At 42.0% G+C, this 10,000-nt stretch overlaps 1 protein-coding gene across 1 annotated transcript in view; it reads right to left on the reverse strand.

Moving 5' to 3' along the window:
* Positions 1-4,577, reverse strand: part of otx5 (orthodenticle homolog 5) — a 5,674-nt gene extending 1,097 nt beyond the window's left edge. The window contains exons 1-3 of the mRNA XM_042063665.1: positions 3,856-4,577; positions 2,188-2,339; positions 1-1,663 (exon numbers count right to left, since the gene is read on the reverse strand). The exon at positions 1-1,663 is cut by the window's left edge and continues 1,097 nt beyond it. Coding sequence (XP_041919599.1) covers positions 1,022-1,663; positions 2,188-2,339; positions 3,856-3,952 — 891 coding nt within the window. The 5' untranslated portion in view covers positions 3,953-4,577 and the 3' untranslated portion in view covers positions 1-1,021. The remainder of the gene's footprint in view (positions 1,664-2,187; positions 2,340-3,855) is intronic.
* Positions 4,578-10,000: the final 5,423 nt, after the last annotated feature.

Raw genomic sequence — 10,000 nt, forward strand, 5'->3', positions numbered from 1 at the left:
ACAGCACCTACCAGGCAAAGCTCCAAGTGTCTTTGTTTTTGTTTTTGTTTTGTTTTTTGTTTGGCTCGGAACTCTCTTAGTTCACAAATATGATAAGCAGCTTCGTTGCAAAAGTTAAAAGGAAAAAAAAAAATAAAACCAGACAAAAAGAAAAAGACAATGACTCCACGTATGGAATATTAAGGTGAAGAACGATATCAAAAGACTCTACTTCCAAATGGAGTGGTCTGACTCACCATGCTGAAATGTAACACATAAATACATGCCATGGTCATTTTGATCTGGATTTCAAACTCTAATTCTTATTTATGGTACTGTGCTTGCCCATGTATAATATGCATGTATGAAAGAAGACCATTCTCAGACAATTACACTGAATATCACTCAAGGTGGTAGCAGTAACTCTTATGTCATGTACGTTCATGTTTCTCAGGTTTTATAGCCACAGAGTCCTCGTGCTATCGTCTGGGTGATTCATGTTAGTCAAAGTACCAGCATTACTCACATTTTTGCATTGATTGGCGCTTCAGTTACGTTGATTAAAAAACCTCATCAGGCTACTGAGCACACTGATGATCCAAGTTTCAGACAATCAAAATATATTCCAACTCACATATAAATAAATTAAACTTATTATCATTTAGATAATTTAGAAATCTCACATTTTTTTTCTCCAAAATCTTATTTCATGATTTTCAACAATAGCAGTCCAATTTTTTTTCACAAAGTATGACAGTAAAACTGATCAGTCAATGAGCAAACCATTGAGATGTTAAGTGTGAGCACTTAAAACATGGTCATCGTCATGATCCGTTGAAAAGGTCGGCTATGTGTGCCCACACCGGCGCTGCATGGTCCAAAAGGATCTCTGAATGTTTTCTGTATAAAAGCTTGAATCTCCACTCCTTCTCTTTTCCCTTCCTCGCCTCCTTCTACAACTCTCCTTTCATCCCTCCATCTCTCCCTCCCTCTCTCTATCTCTCTCTCTCTGCTCTCTCTCTCTCTCTCTCCCTCACTCTTTCTACAACACCTGAAACTTCCAGGAATTCTGGTCCTTGTAGTCCAGGCAGTCTGCCGCGTTGAAGTTGAGTTTCCAGGAGGCGGCTTGGTCCTTGTAGTCCAGGCAGTCGACGGCGCCGAAGCCCAGCGAGGCGGCGGTGTAGCCCTGGGAGGACAGCGAGGCCGGCGACTGGCTCAGCGGGCCGCCCATGGTGGAGGCGGTGATGGGGCTGAGGGCGCCCCCGGTGGCGGACAGCTGCGGGTGCATGGGGGACAGGTAGGAGCTGCAGTCCAGGCCGGTGAAGTAGGAGGACGAGGCGCCGTAGCTCTGACTGTAGGCGGGCGCCTGCGTGTAGGTCATGGGGTAGGCGGAGGTGCGCTGCATGCAGGGTGCGGACGAGGCGGACAGCGGGTCGGGCAGCGGTGAGATGGACGCTGGACTCCAGATGGACACGGTGGCGCTGGCGCCGCTGGAGTTGGGCGTGATGGCCGTGCCAGGCGGGGGTGGCGCGGGACTGTAGGGCCCGTTGTTGCTGACGCTGGCCTCGGCGCTGTTGGGCTCGCGGGCCGGCGAAGCCTTCTTCTTGGGCGGCCGCGGCTTGGACTGACCGCTGCTCTGTTGCTGCTGCTGACGGCACTTGGCCCGCCGGTTCTTGAACCACACCTGTGAGTACCGGACATGCAAGGGTTAATCAAAGGCCTCGCCTCACACAGACACCAGAAATATAACTACTTTAGGCCTACATCTTACTAACATACATGGGCAAAAATTACAGGACATCTATGGGCAAGCAAAATAGGCTAGAATTTTGCACTGTGGTGCTTCTTTTAATGAATAAGAGTCCCTATTACACTGTGCTTGCTTCAATAGGTAATGCATAACAATGTTTTCTTTTGAAACAAGATTAGCCTTTCAGATGCTACTAACTGTAACACTTAATAAATCAAGCTCCAAATATATATTTTTAACTACAAGCCTACAAAAGGTATTTTGCTCTTATAAAATAATTAAGTCTTAATCATCCAAAAGTACCCAAAGAATCAATATAAACCATGACCTGCATTATTCTCTATTCTCATTCAAAATGAACAATAACAGGAAAGAGGTCTGCTGTCAAAATGTACTTTGAGATATGAGTGGCAGGCCTCCAAGAGACTGAGTGAAGCTGAGTGAAAAGGAAGGCCCACCTGGACTCGAGATTCGGGCAGGTTGATTTTGAGCGCCACCTCCTCGCGCATGAAGATGTCAGGGTAGCGTGTCTTTGAGAACAGCGCCTCCAGGATGTCTAGCTGCGCGCGGGTGAACGTGGTCCTCTCCCTGCGCTGCTTTCTCGGAGTGTCTGAAAGACAGAAACCACACAGACGCCTCATGAATATGCATGTCAACACGCACGCCGAAATTATTGTCTCTGCTATTATGCTCATCTGTTATTGTTTTGAAGAGGCATCTAAACAAGGATTACAAAGGATGGAGAGCTTCTTGTTTATTCAAACTAGGATTTTAAAAAATATGAATGTAGGCTATATGAGTGCTTTGTGTCAGTGCACAGCTGTTTTTTTTATATTACAGGGCAGTTATTCGATTTCTACTAGTCAAATAATGGCATATTTGTTATGAAATGGCTTTGTCAGTAAAGAACGTTGTGAATCGCTTCACACTGTCTGGCTAGCTTCTAGTGCCAAACGAAATTGCGGTTTTCCAAAAATAAATCTTTGCTTGACCTAAATGAAATATAACTCTTAGAGTATATTCAGTTAGTAAATTATTCCAATTGTGGGAGTAGAGTATTAGATAGGCTAATACTAATTATTTGAATGATGGCTGACTTTTTAAATGTATTACGCTCCATATAAATCCCATTTACAAATATTGAAAGCCTATCGAAATGAACTTAGTCTTAAAGTGATCCGATGTTTTACAACAATTAAAGGGTATCAGTTCAGTTATGACTCAGTGTCAGCATAACTCACTTCGCATTAAAAAATCATCTCCAATTCACTGTCTGTCTGCTATCTTTAAAAAATACTGTGGCTAGCAATCTCACGAAAGTAAGCATGTCCGCAGAGGTCTATTCATTTTGTGTAATTGAAATATCATTACAGTTATTCGTTTTGAATTAAAGCGTTTCGTTATTTTGGGTAATATAATAATTAATGGCACCAAACTATTTGGTAATTGAAAAGTTGATCTAGAGGCTCAAGCCCATCTATGTTGCCACAATTACTTCGATTATTTGTCAAGCTTCAGCTAAAAGACAAATTAATGAAATATTATTCAAGTTGATGGGAAAAGCTTGAATCTTAGTCGAGAGAAGCTGTCAATATAAACATCCGTTTCAAGTTCCTAAAATCCTTAAAAAAAAAAAAACAGACATTTGTCTCGTACTATTTTGTCTCTAGATTAAACTCGTCGTCCAAGCATGTAGGCTATTAGTATGCCAATAAATCGACTTAAAGTAGAAAATTATCTTCAATCTCCCATATCTTTAGAATCATGCATGCGAATGAAAATATACAACATAACACTCCCCAGAAGATCCCCAAAGAAACATATTTGGAAGCAAGTGCAGTATTGGAATGTCAAGCATAGCAATTTCGATATCAGTCTGTCAGGCAAGCACAATGTCCATTCATCAGGGAAACATTAATATAGACCTATAGGCCTTATGAAATCATAAATGCAAAATAAGGTATAATCCATAATAGAATAAACTACAGTAACCCACGGTGATGGGCAACTTTTGCAGTGCGTTTAGGTAGATTATTCGAAATCAAATAATGCACATTCGTTCTCATTCATAATTCTAAAATGAAACAATCTTTAAAATGATAAAAAATGTAATTAAATGTACTTACTTGGGTATGCGACGGCGGAGTGTAGCAGGTCCATGCCCGGGCCGGACAGAGTTAACCCGTTCACGGCGTAATGAGGCTGCTTAATGTAGGACATCATGCCTGTACCGGCTTTTAACGTTGCCCCTCTCTCCCTCTCTCTCTCTCACACACACACACTCACGCCGGGGGCCGGCTCTTCTGTCAATTCTCCAGGGGGTGTTTCTCTCTTTCTCTGTCTCTTTGTTTCCCTCTGTCTCTCTGTCACTGCTGCAACTTGTCTCTGTCAACACTTTTCAGCTAGCTTGTTCTTTTTCCTCTCTCTTTTATCACCCTGCCTTGACACCTGTTGCAACAAGCACAGTGTTCGGGTCCAATGCGTCGTTATCCTCCTTCCTACCTCTCAAACACCTGTGGTGCCTTCACCGTTACTTTAAAACACACTTGGACTACTCTGTAAGCTCTAACCACACGGTCTACACCGCCAGTACAGAATGCCTGAAACGAAGTGCTCTCAAACTAATAAACCAAGTTGTAATTGTTGATGCCGATGTAAATGGCCATCTGGCGGTCCAAACGCAATGCGATGCGATTCTGGTGTGACCGCAGGTTTGAAGAGGACTACGCGGAGTGCCCTCTGTCTCGCAGGGGCAGGTTACGGGTTCCCTGCTTCTGAGCGGGACTCTTAAGTGCGGCGGCGGTGGCGGTGGCGGCGGGTTAAAGATGTGCGTCCTGCGAGTGGTGAAGAGTTGGGGTGAGAGCGCAGAACTGAGCGCACCAAGAAAGAGGTTGGCTAATTAGAGCGAAGTTCTTACTGAGAGGACTGTGACCCCTCCCTCTCTCTCTCTCTCTCTCCCTCCTCTAAACACACCCACACTTCATTTCTTCTCTGTTCAAGTGTTTGAAAGACTTTGAAATTATACTTATTTTATCGCCTTCTACTCCTGATTTCCGGGTTATTCCTTTAGAACGCAAGATGCTCCGTATTTTTCTTTTTCGACACTAAAAAAAGAAAGAAAAAAATGCTGCTGCGTAACATTCTATTTCATGTATTCTTACAATAGGCTAATATTAATAAAACACTTGAAACATTTCCCTGTATCTCTCATGCGATTCTTTACCTTGAATTTATAACGAATTGTCACTTTAAAAATAACATGTTTAAATTTGATAGCATGGATTTCAGTGATACCATTGGTTATAACAGCAGAGTTAGAAAAAGCAGGTTACGGACCACCATGTAGGCAAATCCAAGCCATCGGCCTATAGATCACACTGGAAAAACACGATTCTGTTAAATAACATGTTTACATGTTGTCGGAATGACTGATAACCTGCCACTGTCAAGTCTCTGGGATTACGTGACGGAGCAAGGGACAAACATTTTCATTAATTGTACCTCGCTTGCAAAATACAGAAATAATTGGTGGATGGATGGAGTCTGTCTGAGGAAGCAAAATGGGGTGGGGTGGCGGGGTCCGGCTCGGATTAAAACGCACAAAGGCTGTGTTGTTCAGTATCAAATCCCCGACTTATCCACTGCACACTCTCTTTTTCTCTGTTTGAGCACAAAGTTCTCTTTATTATTATCATCATTATTATTATTAATAATATTAATATTATTATTATATTTTCATTTTTTGCCAACTGGGCTGGGGCTATAAGCCACTAACAGTGAATGTGAATGTCGTGAAAGTTTGATCAGTAAAACGTGGAAGGTAAAATGGATAAATAAAACAAAAATACAATTATATACTTAATATGAATTATATCCTTCTGGGATCCTCCCCTCTGGTTAAGGTGGTTGGCGAATGGTTATTTCGTTAATAAATTGATTAAATAAGCTGGTACTTTGGAGGTCATTTGCCTTGTCTGACCCATGCTTTGCATTGCGCAGCTGATCGCCAAGGTTCCTTCAAGTAGCACCAGACCCCTGCAGGAAAGGGATGTTGTAATTCGCGGGGCAGTGTAAACATGTTCGTTAAATTTCTTTATTTACTCTTTACACGGTGTGGTCACTGTCCAATGGATGATTGTTGGCCTATCCTGCGTTACCCCTCCGGCCAGACTATTTCACTGTGTCCAAAGCCGATTCTCTGCGCCTGTTAATTGAATCGGATTTCTTATAGTTTAAAATCCACACAGACCCATGTACGGCCCAAACTGTATAAGGGGTTTATCTGAATCTGTAAAGCCAAGGCGGAGATATAAAGAGAGAGAGAGACTATAGCAGAGTGTATTTGAACATTTAAATTCTCAAATAAATGCCCTCACCTGCTGCATCTGCCGGTGCGCACAGGCTACGTGTGTTTCGCGCTCAGGGATCTGTACCAAGGCACGTCAGCGTCTGTTCACTTGGACAGGTATGCCTTCCCATTTTAATGATTTTACACATACACTAGCTAGGGGTTTGCTTGACTGGGTCTGCGATGTGGCAGAGAGGTTCGTTTGTGACTGAATTATTTGGCATCGAATGTGACAAAGTGTTTTTTTGAAGATGTGGCGAATGGGGTGGTGGTGATGGTGATCGTGGAGGGGGTTGTCTCGAGACCTCAAAAGTGCGCCTTGCATACTTTCTGAGACGTGCGCGCGCTCGTTCACGCGCCCACAGGCACCTGTTATGTTTGAACACTGGTATTGCGTCCCTATACTATTTTTTCGTCATTTTTAGCATTTTAAAAATGTATTTATTGCTCGACAAAAATAAACTTAAATAGCACAAACGTTTTTTTTTATATCAACACATTTATCAATACATTAATCAAACCTCGATCGAAAAAAGCGTATCCAACATTCGTTAAGATAAGACATTTTTTCCTGTGTGTCGATCTCATAAAAAGGTTAACAAAACATGACTTGTTCACCTGTTTTTGCCAATGTGTTAGGCTATTTTTGTTTTGTTTGTTTTCCCAAACCTTATTTTAAAATAGTCTACTGTAAACTTCAGTGTACGCAGTATACATAATACTATTTCTTGGTCGAATAATATAATAAAGATATTTATACAGAACTGAACGTTTTCTTTTCCACATGAACACACTTAAAGGATATTTAGAAATATAAAATTCCCTCTAACGAATTCAGTCTCTCATTGTTCTTCAAATGTGCATTGTTTCTATCGGAATAATATGGGTTCAGTAGTTAAGGGGTTTCATGTTTTGCTTGTAGCGTCTTTTGTGTGACTTAGATGGACAACAGACAAAATACACTCCATTATTTCAATCATTTGTTGATTTTTCTCAGTCATCCTCAACCTGTTGCTTATGGCATCTCTTACATCTAATTCACAAACCTGTTCTTATTTGTCTGACTACATGATCTGTTATTTCTCAGCTATAATGTTTAAAGGTTTAGATTTCTGTTTATAATTTGTTTGTTCAATGGTTTGTAACTAGACGGCACTAGGACCCTGCAGAGATTCAAATTAAGGACACAGCCACCAAATAAGAGGCTTACAGTATAATCTGTACGCCTACACAAAAAACTCACACACACACACACACACACATACACGCAGATGCACAAACACACAATTGTGCTTGCACACACACGCGCGCACGCACACACACACACACACACACACACACACACACACACACCCACACACACACACCCACACACACACACAATTTCATTTTCTTTCTTCCAAGAAAAAACTTGCATTTTTAAAATGCCCACATACACACACAACCAAAAACTCACTCATGCAGAATATGTTTATATATTTTTTGTCTAGGCTATGCCTAGCCCCATACAGACAGCAGTGAATGAAAACAAAGAATATTAATATTTATCCAGAGAGAAAAGTTCTTATGTGTATTTTCATGATGGGGTCCACCAAGGTCCTGTATTGCATATACACAAAATATAATAATTTAAAAAGTTAGTGGACTACTAAAATCCGTTTCCCCAGATGGTCTGAAAAGTCTGCAAGGCGGGTGTGCATACACTGCCTGGGAAGGCTTGGAGACTTCCCAGAATAATCAAATATTGTTGGATTGTTTGTAGCCTAATAATTTCCTCTGTTATAGAATATAGCAACATACCATATTATTGATATTGGGCACTGTGGTGAGTGAGGGGAACTGTATACTGTTTATGTTGTAAGTGGGTATAGTGAGTTAGGAGACACCTATCAGTATCAGTCCAACAACAAGAGCAGGGTTTGACAGGCATGACGTGACGTGACTCGGCTTGCTTCTGGGCTTCACCCACATGGGCACCTTGATCACTCTGAGTGGGTGGTGTGGAGGCACCACAAATTTCCACTCAAACATCATGGTATTTGTTAGATACTCTCTGTGTGTCACTGATACGCTCAGACTCTCTCTTACACACACACACACTCACACACTGACACACACACACAAACACACACACACACAGAGTTCAGCCGATTTATCATAATATGCTTTATCTGAAAAGTAAGTATCTTACCTCGGGATAAAGGGAGGAAAGAGGGGTTTCTAGTCAGACTGACAGAGGAACAGAGCTCAGAGGGAACAACTCAGCCAGCTGGGAAACGGAGGAAAACCTACCAAACCTTTCATGATTTCTGTTTTTCTCACTTTTCTTCAGAATCATAGTGAGAAAGTCTAAGTTATCGGTACAGTGGATCTATGCAAGGGGAGCTAGCTTATCAAGGCTTAGTGGAGTGTTTCAGCCTGAGAGGACACATGGATTGTGGATAGGTCACAGCCAGCGTGGCGCACGGAGCTCTGAAGTGACCGACGAAGTTTACACAGGCAGCATGAGGTGGGTCTAGTGATTCCAGTCACTTATGAACAAAAGATTGAAGTAGAGTGCATTGGAGCGGTAGAAAAAGAGGAGGGGGGGGTGAGGAGGAACAGGGTGGGACTTTGCTGGGTCAGCTGATTAACGTTGGCCAATGGAATGTACTGGCTGGCGTTGGCTAAGGAAATGCAGGGTAAATTATTTTCTTTGTTATCTGTATGTGTTCGGTCACTAAACTGTTCCCTGGGAGTTCCTTTGGGAAATTGATGCGTCGTAAAAAAAAATTGGTAAAATAAAAAAAAAAAAAAGAATTGCCAAATTATCACACTAAATTGTCTCACACACTGTTGACAGATCTTTTAGATGTTATAGTTTACAAAAATGCTATGGTTTTACTCAACTGACATTCAAGAAGACAAATCAATAATGATCAGTAAGGGGACTTTTGGTGCTAGTCTAGAATATGATGTTGAATGAACAGATCCACAAGACCGAGAGGTTATGTTCAACTGCATGTCTTTTTGTGAGTAGGTGTCGTTGGTCAACATTTCATCTACAATTAGTCTGCAGCTGGTTTCCTAATGTACATTATTGTTTTTTACAATTATAGTACAGACCATTGTCTTTGCATATGCCTTCATGTGCATTTACTCGTAGTTAATATATTCTGTTCAGTGCCGACCTGCACTTTCCCCGTACTGTGGACTATCTGTTAAAGCTATGTGTAGATGAAGAGGGATGGTTTCATTAGCATTAGCCATGTTTTACCCTCGCAGAAAGAATTCCAGTTGCTAGCAAAGACATAGAAGAGGTTCATTACCTGGGCAGGAAGTGGGGTCTACACTTCTCATCTGTCTGTCTGTAAAGTTTATTTATCTCTCAGAGGAGCAGAAATCACAGACGCCAGTAGGTTTGTTGGTAATGTCCTGGTGAAACGACACAAGTGGTACTGCTAAATAGCACAGCAGACACCATGGCAGGGCTTGGTTGAGTGTGTCTGATTTGGGTTGGCAGCAGTTGGCGGGTTGGCAGCGAACTGGCAGTCGGTCTGAGTCTGCAGACTTCTAAGTCCCTGTCCTGACAAATTAGAGTGTCTACTAGCCTCTCAGAATGCATCAACAATGGAGCACTCTAGAAGTCCATTTCACATTGGCTTTCATCTAGATTCTAGAAGGTTCCTTCTACGACATTCTAAATACTCTGGTGTGGTGTAGGATACCTACTGAAGGGCTAGTGTGGCCTGTTGCGACATGCTGTTCAAACTCAAATGTAGGCCTGACCAAAAGGAAGCGTGTTTGGCCAGTGACTAGCCGCCCGCACCAGACTCATGCAGTCCAGTCATACCTCATTAGCTATTTGACGCAATTCAGTCATAACTGTTTAAAATGTAATTAATTTGTGTGTATGCAATGAAGGGAAATAAAACCAGTGGAGG

The sequence above is a fragment of the Alosa sapidissima genome, chromosome 15 (assembly GCF_018492685.1).
Source record: "Alosa sapidissima isolate fAloSap1 chromosome 15, fAloSap1.pri, whole genome shotgun sequence".
NCBI classification, from domain to species: domain Eukaryota; kingdom Metazoa; phylum Chordata; class Actinopteri; order Clupeiformes; family Clupeidae; genus Alosa; species Alosa sapidissima.